The sequence below is a fragment of the Sebastes fasciatus genome, chromosome 9 (genome assembly GCF_043250625.1).
Source record: "Sebastes fasciatus isolate fSebFas1 chromosome 9, fSebFas1.pri, whole genome shotgun sequence".
In the NCBI taxonomy this organism is placed as follows: Eukaryota; Metazoa; Chordata; class Actinopteri; order Perciformes; family Sebastidae; genus Sebastes; species Sebastes fasciatus.
Window position 1 is genome coordinate 1,711,701 of NC_133803.1, and position 16,118 is coordinate 1,727,818.

At 43.6% G+C, this 16,118-nt stretch overlaps 1 protein-coding gene across 3 annotated transcripts in view; it reads right to left on the minus strand.

The window, feature by feature from the left end:
* The window catches only part of LOC141773457 (carnitine O-acetyltransferase-like), a 282,430-nt gene that overhangs the window by 187,606 nt on the left and 78,706 nt on the right, over positions 1-16,118 (minus strand). For all 3 annotated transcript variants that reach the window (XM_074645332.1, XM_074645331.1, XM_074645333.1), the window contains one exon: positions 209-331. In XM_074645332.1, the coding sequence (XP_074501433.1) occupies positions 209-331 (123 nt within the window). The remainder of the gene's footprint in view (positions 1-208; positions 332-16,118) is intronic.

Below are 16,118 nucleotides of genomic sequence, written 5' to 3' on the forward strand. Positions count from 1 at the left end.
AAACTAATCCCCTGATTTTAAGAACAACCTGAAAACTTCTCACTTAATGGCTACCAGATTATCTGTTGGTGTCTGACTGAATGATCAAGTTTATTTTGACATACAACCTCTGTAGCTTTCTAGTTACCCTTGGTTTATAATGTAAAGTACAAGTAAAAATCCTGCATACAAAGACAATCCATCTCCACATGACTTTTCAGCACCTCACCTGTAGTAGGCCAGCTGGAGCGCCATCTGTATGAAAGCATCAGGGCTCATCTTGTGGGCCTTGAGGACGTTTTTCCCAAAGTGGTCAAATATCCTAACAACCAGATCCGTGTCTCGGGCCAGTCTGTGGTGGTGGGGATGGGAGACATTTCTTTCTTTGTCAGCATATATCTATGCAAAATGCTAAATATAAATGAAAATGTGATATTATTACAGATGGTGTAGTATTAATTCTGTCCATATCAGGTTGAATTTCCTGATTGATTTTTCCTCCTCCCTCTTTCTTGGGATAGGAAGCGAGTGTACAGCCACAGGGAGCAGCAGCTTCCTTTCACTCACACTGCTATTTTCACAGTGTTAACTTAACGCTGAAGATGGCAGAGCCTGCAGTAGGGCCTTCAACAGTTTTTTGTCAAAATGTACAACAGCTTTATGGATATAGTTTGAAGTGAATGACCATGGCAGAAGGAATTTTCAGCCAGATGTAATAATGGTAACAGTTGTGTTGTGGATTCTCCAAATCAATTTATTTACACTATGGCAAGCATGAAACCTGCTTTACCATACATAGCAATGTAGACACACAATGGATTATGAGAGGAGATAGCACGACTGTGGCTGAAATCGGCAAACAGTTCGCTGAGCGCTGTTTCCTTTGGTTGCTGCAGTCTCTAAATGTTCTGCAGCCAACAAACTGCAGCTTTTCTGTCAACGACATGTTCATTGATTACATAACTCAGAGGGAAGGCAAAAAGCCACCCCAGACACTTTATCTGCAGACCACAGGTAAGATATGTTGTGTCGTCTTTATCTGCAGACTACAGGTAAGATACGCTGTGTCGTCTTTATCTGCAGACTACAGGTAAGATACGTTGTGTCGTCTTTATCTGCAGACTACAGGTAAGACACGTTGTGTCGTCTTTATCTGCAGACTACAGGTAAGATACGCTGTGTCGTCTTTATCCGCAGACACCGGTAAGATACGCTGTGTCGTCTTTATCTGCAGACTACAGGTAAGATACGTTGTGTCGTCTTTATCCGCAGACTACAGGTAAGATACGTTGTGTCGTCTTTATCTGCAGACACCGGTAAGATACGTTGTGTCGTCTTTATCCGCAGACTACAGGTAAGATACGTTGTGTCGTCTTTATCCGCAGACTACAGGTAAGATACGCTGTGACGTCTTTATCCGCAGATTACAGGTAAAATACGTTGTGTCGTCTTTATCTGCAGACTACAGGTAAGATACGCTGTGTCGTCTTTATCTGCAGACTACAGGTAAGATACGCTGTGTCGTCTTTATCTGCAGACTACAGGTAAGATACGCTGTGTCGTCTTTATCTGCAGACTACAGGTAAGATACGCTGTGTCGTCTTTATCTGCAGACACCGGTAAGATACACTGTGTCGTCTTTATCTACAGACTACAGGTAAGATACGTTGTGTCATCTTTATCTGCAGGCTACAGGTAAGATACGTTGTGTCGTCTTTATCTGCAGACTACAGGTAAGATACGTTGTGTCGTCTTTATCCGCAGACTACAGGTAAGATACGCTGTGTCGTCTTTATCCGCAGATTACAGGTAAAATACGTTGTGTCGTCTTTATCTGCAGACTACAGGTAAGATACGCTGTGTTGTCTTTATCTGCAGACTACAGGTAAGATACGCTGTGTCGTCTTTATCTGCAGACTACAGGTAAGATACGTTGTGTCGTCTTTATCTGCAGACTACAGGTAAGATACGCTGTGTCATATTTATCTGCAGACACCGGTAAGATACGCTGTGTCGTCTTTATCTGCAGACTACAGGTAAGATACGCTGTGTCGTCTTTATCTGCAGACTACAGGTAAGATACGCTGTGTCGTCTTTATCTGCAGACTACAGGTAAGATACGTTGTGTCGTCTTTATCTGCAGACTACAGGTAAGATATACGTTGTGTCGTCTTTATCTGCAGACACCGGTAAGATACGTTGTGTCGTCTTTATCTGCAGACTACAGGTAAGATACGTTGTGTCGTCTTTATCTGCAGACACCGGTAAGATACACTGTGTCGTCTTTATCTGCAGACTACAGGTAAGATACGTTGTGTCGTCTTTATCTGCAGGCTACAGGTAAGATACATTGTGTCGTCTTTATCTGCAGACTACAGGTAAGATACGTTGTGTCGTCTTTATCCGCAGACTACAGGTAAGATACGCTGTGTCGTCTTTATCCGCAGATTACAGGTAAAATACGTTTTGTCGTCTTTATCCGCAGACTACAGGTAAGATACGCTGTGTCGTCTTTATCCGCAGACTACAGGTAAGATACGCTGTGTCGTCTTTATCTGCAGACTACAGGTAAGATACGCTGTGTCGTCTTTATCTGCAGACTACAGGTAAGATACGCTGTGTCGTCTTTATCTGCAGACTACAGGTAAGATACGCTGTGTCGTCTTTATCTGCAGACTACAGGTAAGATACGTTGTGTCGTCTTTATCTGCAGACTACAGGTAAGATACGTTGTGTCGTCTTTATCTGCAGACACCGGTAAGATACGTTGTGTCGTCTTTATCTGCAGACTACAGGTAAGATACGTTGTGTCGTCTTTATCTGCAGACACCGGTAAGATACGCTGTGTCGTCTTTATCTGCAGACTACAGGTAAGATACGTTGTGTCGTCTTTATCCGCAGACTACAGGTAAGATACGCTGTGTCGTCTTTATCTGCAGATTACAGGTAAAATACGTTGGGTCGTCTTTATCTGCAGACTACAGGTAAGATACGCTGTGTCGTCTTTATCTGCAGACTACAGGTAAGATACGCTGTGTCGTCTTTATCTGCAGACTACAGGTAAGATACGCTGTGTCGTCTTTATCTGCAGACTACAGGTAAGATACGTTGTGTCGTCTTTATCTGCAGACTACAGGTAAGATATACGTTGTGTCGTCTTTATCTGCAGACAACGGTAAGATACGTTTGTGTCGTCTTTATCTGCAGACTACAGGTAAGATACGTTGTGTCGTCTTTATCTGCAGACACCGGTAAGATACACTGTGTCGTCTTTATCTGCAGACTACAGGTAAGATACGTTGTGTCGTCTTTATCTGCAGGCTACAGGTAAGATACATTGTGTCGTCTTTATCTGCAGACTACAGGTAAGATACGTTGTGTCGTCTTTATCCGCAGACTACAGGTAAGATACGCTGTGTCGTCTTTATCCGCAGATTACAGGTAAAATACGTTGTGTCGTCTTTATCTGCAGACTACAGGTAAGATACGCTGTGTCGTCTTTATCTGCAGACTACAGGTAAGATACGCTGTGTCGTCTTTATCTGCAGACTACAGGTAAGATACGCTGTGTCGTCTTTATCTGCAGACTACAGGTAAGATACGCTGTGTCGTCTTTATCTGCAGACTACAGGTAAGATACGCTGTGTCGTCTTTATCTGCAGACTACAGGTAAGATACGTTGTGTCGTCTTTATCTGCAGACTACAGGTAAGATACGTTGTGTCGTCTTTATCTGCAGACACCGGTAAGATACGTTGTGTCGTCTTTATCTGCAGACTACAGGTAAGATACGTTGTGTCGTCTTTATCTGCAGATACCGGTAAGATACGCTGTGTCGTCTTTATCTGCAGACTACAGGTAAAATGCGTTGTGTCGTCTTTATCCGCAGACTACAGGTAAGATACGCTGTGTCGTCTTTATCTGCAGATTACAGGTAAAATACGTTGTGTCGTCTTTATCTGCAGACTACAGGTAAGATACGCTGTGTCATCTTTATCTGCAGACTACAGGTAAGATACGCTGTGTCGTCTTTATCTGCAGACACCGGTAAGATACGTTGTGTCGTCTTTATCTGCAGACTACAGGTAAGATACGCTGTGTCGTCTTTATCTGCAGACACCGGTAAGATACGCTGTGTCGTCTTTATCTGCAGACTACAGGTAAGATACGCTGTGTCGTCTTTTATCTGCAGACTACAGGTAAGATACGTTGTGTCGTCTTTATCTGCAGACTACAGGTAAGATATACGTTGTGTCGTCTTTATCTGCAGACACCGGTAAGATACGTTGTGTCGTCTTTATCTGCAGACTACAGGTAAGATACGTTGTGTCGTCTTTATCCGCAGACTACAGGTAAGATACGCTGTGTCGTCTTTATCCGCAGATTACAGGTAAAATACGTTGTGTCGTCTTTATCTGCAGACTACAGGTAAGATACGCTGTGTTGTCTTTATCTGCAGACTACAGGTAAGATACGCTGTGTCGTCTTTATCTGCAGACTACAGGTAAGATACGTTGTGTCGTCTTTATCTGCAGACTACAGGTAAGATACGCTGTGTCATATTTATCTGCAGACACCGGTAAGATACGCTGTGTCGTCTTTATCTGCAGACTACAGGTAAGATACGCTGTGTCGTCTTTATCTGCAGACTACAGGTAAGATACGCTGTGTCGTCTTTATCTGCAGACTACAGGTAAGATACGTTGTGTCGTCTTTATCTGCAGACTACAGGTAAGATATACGTTGTGTCGTCTTTATCTGCAGACACCGGTAAGATACGTTGTGTCGTCTTTATCTGCAGACTACAGGTAAGATACGTTGTGTCGTCTTTATCTGCAGACACCGGTAAGATACACTGTGTCGTCTTTATCTGCAGACTACAGGTAAGATACGTTGTGTCGTCTTTATCTGCAGGCTACAGGTAAGATACGTTGTGTCGTCTTTATCTGCAGACTACAGGTAAGATACGTTGTGTCGTCTTTATCCGCAGACTACAGGTAAGATACGCTGTGTCGTCTTTATCCGCAGATTACAGGTAAAATACGTTGTGTCGTCTTTATCCGCAGACTACAGGTAAGATACGCTGTGTCGTCTTTATCCGCAGACTACAGGTAAGATACGCTGTGTCGTCTTTATCTGCAGACTACAGGTAAGATACGCTGTGTCGTCTTTATCCGCAGACTACAGGTAAGATACGCTGTGTCGTCTTTATCTGCAGACTACAGGTAAGATACGCTGTGTCGTCTTTATCTGCAGACTACAGGTAAGATACGTTGTGTCGTCTTTATCTGCAGACTACAGGTAAGATACGTTGTGTCGTCTTTATCTGCAGACACCGGTAAGATACGTTGTGTCGTCTTTATCTGCAGACTACAGGTAAGATACGTTGTGTCGTCTTTATCTGCAGACACCGGTAAGATACGCTGTGTCGTCTTTATCTGCAGACTACAGGTAAGATACGTTGTGTCGTCTTTATCCGCAGACTACAGGTAAGATACGCTGTGTCGTCTTTATCTGCAGATTACAGGTAAAATACGTTGGGTCGTCTTTATCTGCAGACTACAGGTAAGATACGCTGTGTCGTCTTTATCTGCAGACTACAGGTAAGATACGCTGTGTCGTCTTTATCTGCAGACTACAGGTAAGATACGCTGTGTCGTCTTTATCTGCAGACTACAGGTAAGATACGTTGTGTCGTCTTTATCTGCAGACTACAGGTAAGATATACGTTGTGTCGTCTTTATCTGCAGACACCGGTAAGATACGTTGTGTCGTCTTTATCTGCAGACTACAGGTAAGATACGTTGTGTCGTCTTTATCTGCAGACACCGGTAAGATACACTGTGTCGTCTTTATCTGCAGACTACAGGTAAGATACGTTGTGTCGTCTTTATCTGCAGGCTACAGGTAAGATACATTGTGTCGTCTTTATCTGCAGACTACAGGTAAGATACGTTGTGTCGTCTTTATCCGCAGACTACAGGTAAGATACGCTGTGTCGTCTTTATCCGCAGATTACAGGTAAAATACGTTGTGTCGTCTTTATCTGCAGACTACAGGTAAGATACGCTGTGTCGTCTTTATCTGCAGACTACAGGTAAGATACGCTGTGTCGTCTTTATCTGCAGACTACAGGTAAGATACGCTGTGTCGTCTTTATCTGCAGACTACAGGTAAGATACGCTGTGTCGTCTTTATCTGCAGACTACAGGTAAGATACGCTGTGTCGTCTTTATCTGCAGACTACAGGTAAGATACGTTGTGTCGTCTTTATCTGCAGACTACAGGTAAGATACGTTGTGTCGTCTTTATCTGCAGACACCGGTAAGATACGTTGTGTCGTCTTTATCTGCAGACTACAGGTAAGATACGTTGTGTCGTCTTTATCTGCAGATACCGGTAAGATACGCTGTGTCGTCTTTATCTGCAGACTACAGGTAAAATGCGTTGTGTCGTCTTTATCCGCAGACTACAGGTAAGATACGCTGTGTCGTCTTTATCTGCAGATTACAGGTAAAATACGTTGTGTCGTCTTTATCTGCAGACTACAGGTAAGATACGCTGTGTCATCTTTATCTGCAGACTACAGGTAAGATACGCTGTGTCGTCTTTATCTGCAGACACCGGTAAGATACGTTGTGTCGTCTTTATCTGCAGACTACAGGTAAGATATACGTTGTGTCGTCTTTATCTGCAGACACCGGTAAGATACATTGTGTCGTCTTTATCTGCAGACTACAGGTAAGATACGTTGTGTCGTCTTTATCTGCAGACTACAGGTAAGATACGCTGTGTCGTCTTTATCTGCAGACTACAGGTAAGATACGTTGTGTCGTCTTTATCTGCAGACTACAGGTAAGATATACGTTGTGTCGTCTTTATCTGCAGACACCGGTAAGATACGTTGTGTCGTCTTTATCTGCAGACTACAGGTAAGATACGTTGTGTCGTCTTTATCTGCAGACACCGGTAAGATACACTGTGTCGTCTTTATCTGCAGACTACAGGTAAGATACGTTGTGTCGTCTTTATCTGCAGGCTACAGGTAAGATACATTGTGTCGTCTTTATCTGCAGACTACAGGTAAGATACGTTGTGTCGTCTTTATCCGCAGACTACAGGTAAGATACGCTGTGTCGTCTTTATCCGCAGATTACAGGTAAAATACGTTGTGTCGTCTTTATCCGCAGACTACAGGTAAGATACGCTGTGTCGTCTTTATCCGCAGACTACAGGTAAGATACGCTGTGTCGTCTTTATCTGCAGACTACAGGTAAGATACGCTGTGTCGTCTTTATCTGCAGACTACAGGTAAGATACGCTGTGTCGTCTTTATCTGCAGACTACAGGTAAGATACGCTGTGTCGTCTTTATCTGCAGACTACAGGTAAGATACGCTGTGTCGTCTTTATCTGCAGACTACAGGTAAGATACGTTGTGTCATCTTTATCTGCAGGCTACAGGTAAGATACGTTGTGTCGTCTTTATCTGCAGACTACAGGTAAGATACGTTGTGTCGTCTTTATCCGCAGACAACAGGTAAGATACGCTGTGTCGTCTTTATCCGCAGATTACAGGTAAAATACGTTGTGTCGTCTTTATCTGCAGACTACAGGTAAGATACGCTGTGTCGTCTTTATCTGCAGACTACAGGTAAGATACGCTGTGTCGTCTTTATCTGCAGACTACAGGTAAGATACGTTGTGTCGTCTTTATCTGCAGACTACAGGTAAGATACGCTGTGTCATATTTATCTGCAGACACCGGTAAGATACGCTGTGTCGTCTTTATCTGCAGACTACAGGTAAGATACGCTGTGTCGTCTTTATCTGCAGACTACAGGTAAGATACGCTGTGTCGTCTTTATCTGCAGACTACAGGTAAGATACGTTGTGTCGTCTTTATCTGCAGACTACAGGTAAGATATACGTTGTGTCGTCTTTATCTGCAGACACCGGTAAGATACGTTGTGTCGTCTTTATCTGCAGACTACAGGTAAGATACGTTGTGTCGTCTTTATCTGCAGACACCGGTAAGATACACTGTGTCGTCTTTATCTGCAGACTACAGGTAAGATACGTTGTGTCGTCTTTATCTGCAGGCTACAGGTAAGATACATTGTGTCGTCTTTATCTGCAGACTACAGGTAAGATACGTTGTGTCGTCTTTATCCGCAGACTACAGGTAAGATACGCTGTGTCGTCTTTATCCGCAGATTACAGGTAAAATACGTTGTGTCGTCTTTATCCGCAGACTACAGGTAAGATACGCTGTGTCGTCTTTATCCGCAGACTACAGGTAAGATACGCTGTGTCGTCTTTATCTGCAGACTACAGGTAAGATACGCTGTGTCGTCTTTATCTGCAGACTACAGGTAAGATACGCTGTGTCGTCTTTATCTGCAGACTACAGGTAAGATACGCTGTGTCGTCTTTATCTGCAGACTACAGGTAAGATACGTTGTGTCGTCTTTATCTGCAGACTACAGGTAAGATACGTTGTGTCGTCTTTATCTGCAGACACCGGTAAGATACGTTGTGTCGTCTTTATCTGCAGACTACAGGTAAGATACGTTGTGTCGTCTTTATCTGCAGACACCGGTAAGATACGCTGTGTCGTCTTTATCTGCAGACTACAGGTAAGATACGTTGTGTCGTCTTTATCCGCAGACTACAGGTAAGATACGCTGTGTCGTCTTTATCTGCAGATTACAGGTAAAATACGTTGGGTCGTCTTTATCTGCAGACTACAGGTAAGATACGCTGTGTCGTCTTTATCTGCAGACTACAGGTAAGATACGCTGTGTCGTCTTTATCTGCAGACTACAGGTAAGATACGCTGTGTCGTCTTTATCTGCAGACTACAGGTAAGATACGTTGTGTCGTCTTTATCTGCAGACTACAGGTAAGATATACGTTGTGTCGTCTTTATCTGCAGACACCGGTAAGATACGTTGTGTCGTCTTTATCTGCAGACTACAGGTAAGATACGTTGTGTCGTCTTTATCTGCAGACACCGGTAAGATACACTGTGTCGTCTTTATCTGCAGACTACAGGTAAGATACGTTGTGTCGTCTTTATCTGCAGACACCGGTAAGATACACTGTGTCGTCTTTATCTGCAGACTACAGGTAAGATACGTTGTGTCGTCTTTATCTGCAGGCTACAGGTAAGATACGTTGTGTCGTCTTTATCTGCAGGCTACAGGTAAGATACATTGTGTCGTCTTTATCTGCAGACTACAGGTAAGATACGTTGTGTCGTCTTTATCCGCAGACTACAGGTAAGATACGCTGTGTCGTCTTTATCCGCAGATTACAGGTAAAATACGTTGTGTCGTCTTTATCTGCAGACTACAGGTAAGATACGCTGTGTCGTCTTTATCTGCAGACTACAGGTAAGATACGCTGTGTCGTCTTTATCTGCAGACTACAGGTAAGATACGCTGTGTCGTCTTTATCTGCAGACTACAGGTAAGATACGCTGTGTCGTCTTTATCTGCAGACTACAGGTAAGATACGCTGTGTCGTCTTTATCTGCAGACTACAGGTAAGATACGTTGTGTCGTCTTTATCTGCAGACTACAGGTAAGATACGTTGTGTCGTCTTTATCTGCAGACACCGGTAAGATACGCTGTGTCGTCTTTATCTGCAGACTACAGGTAAGATACGTTGTGTCGTCTTTATCCGCAGACTACAGGTAAGATACGCTGTGTCGTCTTTATCCGCAGATTACAGGTAAAATACGTTGTGTCGTCTTTATCCGCAGACTACAGGTAAGATACGCTGTGTCGTCTTTATCCGCAGACTACAGGTAAGATACGCTGTGTCGTCTTTATCTGCAGACTACAGGTAAGATACGCTGTGTCGTCTTTATCTGCAGACTACAGGTAAGATACGCTGTGTCGTCTTTATCTGCAGACTACAGGTAAGATACGCTGTGTCGTCTTTATCTGCAGACTACAGGTAAGATACGCTGTGTCGTCTTTATCTGCAGACTACAGGTAAGATACTTTGTGTCATCTTTATCTGCAGGCTACAGGTAAGATACGTTGTGTCGTCTTTATCCGCAGACTACAGGTAAGATACGTTGTGTCGTCTTTATCCGCAGACTACAGGTAAGATACGCTGTGTCGTCTTTATCCGCAGATTACAGGTAAAATACGTTGTGTCGTCTTTATCTGCAGACTACAGGTAAGATACGCTGTGTCGTCTTTATCTGCAGACTACAGGTAAGATACGTTGTGTCGTCTTTATCTGCAGACTACAGGTAAGATACGCTGTGTCATATTTATCTGCAGACACCGGTAAGATACGCTGTGTCGTCTTTATCTGCAGACTACAGGTAAGATACGCTGTGTCGTCTTTATCTGCAGACTACAGGTAAGATACGCTGTGTCGTCTTTATCTGCAGACTACAGGTAAGATACGTTGTGTCGTCTTTATCTGCAGACTACAGGTAAGATATACGTTGTGTCGTCTTTATCTGCAGACACCGGTAAGATACGTTGTGTCGTCTTTATCTGCAGACTACAGGTAAGATACGTTGTGTCGTCTTTATCTGCAGACACCGGTAAGATACACTGTGTCGTCTTTATCTGCAGACTACAGGTAAGATACGTTGTGTCGTCTTTATCTGCAGGCTACAGGTAAGATACATTGTGTCGTCTTTATCTGCAGACTACAGGTAAGATACGTTGTGTCGTCTTTATCCGCAGACTACAGGTAAGATACGCTGTGTCGTCTTTATCCGCAGATTACAGGTAAAATACGTTGTGTCGTCTTTATCCGCAGACTACAGGTAAGATACGCTGTGTCGTCTTTATCCGCAGACTACAGGTAAGATACGCTGTGTCGTCTTTATCTGCAGACTACAGGTAAGATACGCTGTGTCGTCTTTATCTGCAGACTACAGGTGAGATACGCTGTGTCGTCTTTATCTGCAGACTACAGGTAAGATACGCTGTGTCGTCTTTATCTGCAGACTACAGGTAAGATACGTTGTGTCGTCTTTATCTGCAGACTACAGGTAAGATACGTTGTGTCGTCTTTATCTGCAGACACCGGTAAGATACGTTGTGTCGTCTTTATCTGCAGACTACAGGTAAGATACGTTGTGTCGTCTTTATCTGCAGACACCGGTAAGATACGCTGTGTCGTCTTTATCTGCAGACTACAGGTAAGATACGTTGTGTCGTCTTTATCCGCAGACTACAGGTAAGATACGCTGTGTCGTCTTTATCTGCAGATTACAGGTAAAATACGTTGGGTCGTCTTTATCTGCAGACTACAGGTAAGATACGCTGTGTCGTCTTTATCTGCAGACTACAGGTAAGATACGCTGTGTCGTCTTTATCTGCAGACTACAGGTAAGATACGCTGTGTCGTCTTTATCTGCAGACTACAGGTAAGATACGTTGTGTCGTCTTTATCTGCAGACTACAGGTAAGATATACGTTGTGTCGTCTTTATCTGCAGACACCGGTAAGATACGTTGTGTCGTCTTTATCTGCAGACTACAGGTAAGATACGTTGTGTCGTCTTTATCTGCAGACACCGGTAAGATACACTGTGTCGTCTTTATCTGCAGACTACAGGTAAGATACGTTGTGTCGTCTTTATCTGCAGGCTACAGGTAAGATACATTGTGTCATCTTTATCTGCAGGCTACAGGTAAGATACGTTGTGTCGTCTTTATCCGCAGACTACAGGTAAGATACGCTGTGTCGTCTTTATCCGCAGATTACAGGTAAAATACGTTGTGTCGTCTTTATCTGCAGACTACAGGTAAGATACGCTGTGTCGTCTTTATCTGCAGACTACAGGTAAGATACGCTGTGTCGTCTTTATCTGCAGACTACAGGTAAGATACGCTGTGTCGTCTTTATCTGCAGACTACAGGTAAGATACGCTGTGTCGTCTTTATCTGCAGACTACAGGTAAGATACGCTGTGTCGTCTTTATCTGCAGACTACAGGTAAGATACGTTGTGTCGTCTTTATCTGCAGACTACAGGTAAGATACGTTGTGTCGTCTTTATCTGCAGACACCGGTAAGATACGCTGTGTCGTCTTTATCTGCAGACTACAGGTAAGATACGTTGTGTCGTCTTTATCCGCAGACTACAGGTAAGATACGCTGTGTCGTCTTTATCTGCAGATTACAGGTAAAATACGTTGGGTCGTCTTTATCTGCAGACTACAGGTAAGATACGCTGTGTCGTCTTTATCTGCAGACTACAGGTAAGATACGCTGTGTCGTCTTTATCTGCAGACTACAGGTAAGATACGCTGTGTCGTCTTTATCTGCAGACTACAGGTAAGATACGTTGTGTCGTCTTTATCTGCAGACTACAGGTAAGATACGTTGTGTCGTCTTTATCTGCAGACACCGGTAAGATACGTTGTGTCGTCTTTATCTGCAGACTACAGGTAAGATACGTTGTGTCGTCTTTATCTGCAGATACCGGTAAGATACGCTGTGTCGTCTTTATCTGCAGACTACAGGTAAGATACGTTGTGTCGTCTTTATCTGCAGACTACAGGTAAGATACGTTGTGTCGTCTTTATCTGCAGACACCGGTAAGATACGTTGTGTCGTCTTTATCTGCAGACTACAGGTAAGATACGTTGTGTCGTCTTTATCTGCAGATACCGGTAAGATACGCTGTGTCGTCTTTATCTGCAGACTACAGGTAAAATGCGTTGTGTCGTCTTTATCCGCAGACTACAGGTAAGATACGCTGTGTCGTCTTTATCTGCAGACTACAGGTAAGATACGCTGTGTCGTCTTTATCTGCAGACTACAGGTAAGATACGCTGTGTCATCTTTATCTGCAGACTACAGGTAAGATACGCTGTGTCGTCTTTATCTGCAGACACCGGTAAGATACGTTGTGTCGTCTTTATCTGCAGACTACAGGTAAGATACGCTGTGTCGTCTTTATCTGCAGACACCGGTAAGATACGCTGTGTCGTCTTTATCTGCAGACTACAGGTAAGATACGCTGTGTCGTCTTTATCTGCAGACTACAGGTAAGATACGTTGTGTCGTCTTTATCTGCAGACTACAGGTAAGATATACGTTGTGTCGTCTTTATCTGCAGACACCGGTAAGATACGTTGTGTCGTCTTTTTCTGCAGACTACAGGTAAGATACGTTGTGTCGTCTTTATCTGCAGACTACAGGTAAGATACGCTGTGTCGTCTTTATCTGCAGACTACAGGTAAGATACGTTGTGTCGTCTTTATCTGCAGGCTACAGGTAAGATACATTGTGTCGTCTTTATCTGCAGACTACAGGTAAGATACGTTGTGTCGTCTTTATCCGCAGACTACAGGTAAGATACGCTGTGTCGTCTTTATCCGCAGATTACAGGTAAAATACGTTGTGTCGTCTTTATCCGCAGACTACAGGTAAGATACGCTGTGTCGTCTTTATCCGCAGACTACAGGTAAGATACGCTGTGTCGTCTTTATCTGCAGACTACAGGTAAGATACGCTGTGTCGTCTTTATCTGCAGACTACAGGTAAGATACGCTGTGTCGTCTTTATCTGCAGACTACAGGTAAGATACGCTGTGTCGTCTTTATCTGCAGACTACAGGTAAGATACGTTGTGTCGTCTTTATCTGCAGACTACAGGTAAGATACGTTGTGTCGTCTTTATCTGCAGACACCGGTAAGATACGTTGTGTCGTCTTTATCTGCAGACTACAGGTAAGATACGTTGTGTCGTCTTTATCTGCAGACACCGGTAAGATACGCTGTGTCGTCTTTATCTGCAGACTACAGGTAAGATACGTTGTGTCGTCTTTATCCGCAGACTACAGGTAAGATACGCTGTGTCGTCTTTATCTGCAGATTACAGGTAAAATACGTTGGGTCGTCTTTATCTGCAGACTACAGGTAAGATACGCTGTGTCGTCTTTATCTGCAGACTACAGGTAAGATACGCTGTGTCGTCTTTATCTGCAGACTACAGGTAAGATACGCTGTGTCGTCTTTATCTGCAGACTACAGGTAAGATACGTTGTGTCGTCTTTATCTGCAGACTACAGGTAAGATATACGTTGTGTCGTCTTTATCTGCAGACACCGGTAAGATACGTTGTGTCGTCTTTATCTGCAGACTACAGGTAAGATACGTTGTGTCGTCTTTATCTGCAGACACCGGTAAGATACACTGTGTCGTCTTTATCTGCAGACTACAGGTAAGATACGTTGTGTCGTCTTTATCTGCAGGCTACAGGTAAGATACATTGTGTCGTCTTTATCTGCAGACTACAGGTAAGATACGTTGTGTCGTCTTTATCCGCAGACTACAGGTAAGATACGCTGTGTCGTCTTTATCCGCAGATTACAGGTAAAATACGTTGTGTCGTCTTTATCTGCAGACTACAGGTAAGATACGCTGTGTCGTCTTTATCTGCAGACTACAGGTAAGATACGCTGTGTCGTCTTTATCTGCAGACTACAGGTAAGATACGCTGTGTCGTCTTTATCTGCAGACTACAGGTAAGATACGCTGTGTCGTCTTTATCTGCAGACTACAGGTAAGATACGCTGTGTCGTCTTTATCTGCAGACTACAGGTAAGATACGTTGTGTCGTCTTTATCTGCAGACTACAGGTAAGATACGTTGTGTCGTCTTTATCTGCAGACACCGGTAAGATACGTTGTGTCGTCTTTATCTGCAGACTACAGGTAAGATACGTTGTGTCGTCTTTATCTGCAGATACCGGTAAGATACGCTGTGTCGTCTTTATCTGCAGACTACAGGTAAAATGCGTTGTGTCGTCTTTATCCGCAGACTACAGGTAAGATACGCTGTGTCGTCTTTATCTGCAGATTACAGGTAAAATACGTTGTGTCGTCTTTATCTGCAGACTACAGGTAAGATACGCTGTGTCATCTTTATCTGCAGACTACAGGTAAGATACGCTGTGTCGTCTTTATCTGCAGACACCGGTAAGATACGTTGTGTCGTCTTTATCTGCAGACTACAGGTAAGATACGCTGTGTCGTCTTTATCTGCAGACACCGGTAAGATACGCTGTGTCGTCTTTATCTGCAGACTACAGGTAAGATACGCTGTGTCGTCTTTATCTGCAGACTACAGGTAAGATACGTTGTGTCGTCTTTATCTGCAGACTACAGGTAAGATATACGTTGTGTCGTCTTTATCTGCAGACACCGGTAAGATACGTTGTGTCGTCTTTATCTGCAGACTACAGGTAAGATACGTTGTGTCGTCTTTATCCGCAGACTACAGGTAAGATACGCTGTGTCGTCTTTATCCGCAGATTACAGGTAAAATACGTTGTGTCGTCTTTATCTGCAGACTACAGGTAAGATACGCTGTGTTGTCTTTATCTGCAGACTACAGGTAAGATACGCTGTGTCGTCTTTATCTGCAGACTACAGGTAAGATACGTTGTGTCGTCTTTATCTGCAGACTACAGGTAAGATACGCTGTGTCATATTTATCTGCAGACACCGGTAAGATACGCTGTGTCGTCTTTATCTGCAGACTACAGGTAAGATACGCTGTGTCGTCTTTATCTGCAGACTACAGGTAAGATACGCTGTGTCGTCTTTATCTGCAGACTACAGGTAAGATACGTTGTGTCGTCTTTATCTGCAGACTACAGGTAAGATATACGTTGTGTCGTCTTTATCTGCAGACACCGGTAAGATACGTTGTGTCGTCTTTATCTGCAGACTACAGGTAAGATACGTTGTGTCGTCTTTATCTGCAGACACCGGTAAGATACACTGTGTCGTCTTTATCTGCAGACTACAGGTAAGATACGTTGTGTTGTCTTTATCTGCAGGCTACAGGTAAGATACGTTGTGTCGTCTTTATCGGCAGACTACAGGTAAGATACGTTGTGTCGTCTTTATCCGCAGACTACAGGTAAGATACGCTGTGTCGTCTTTATCCGCAGATTACAGGTAAAATACGTTGTGTCGTCTTTATCTGCAGACTACAGGTAAGATACGCTGTGTCGTCTTTATCTGCAGACTACAGGTAAGATACGCTGTGTCGTCTTTATCTGCAGACTACAGGTAAGATACGCTGTGTCGTCTTTATCTGCAGACTACAGGTAAGATACGCTGTGTCGTCTTTATCTGCAGAC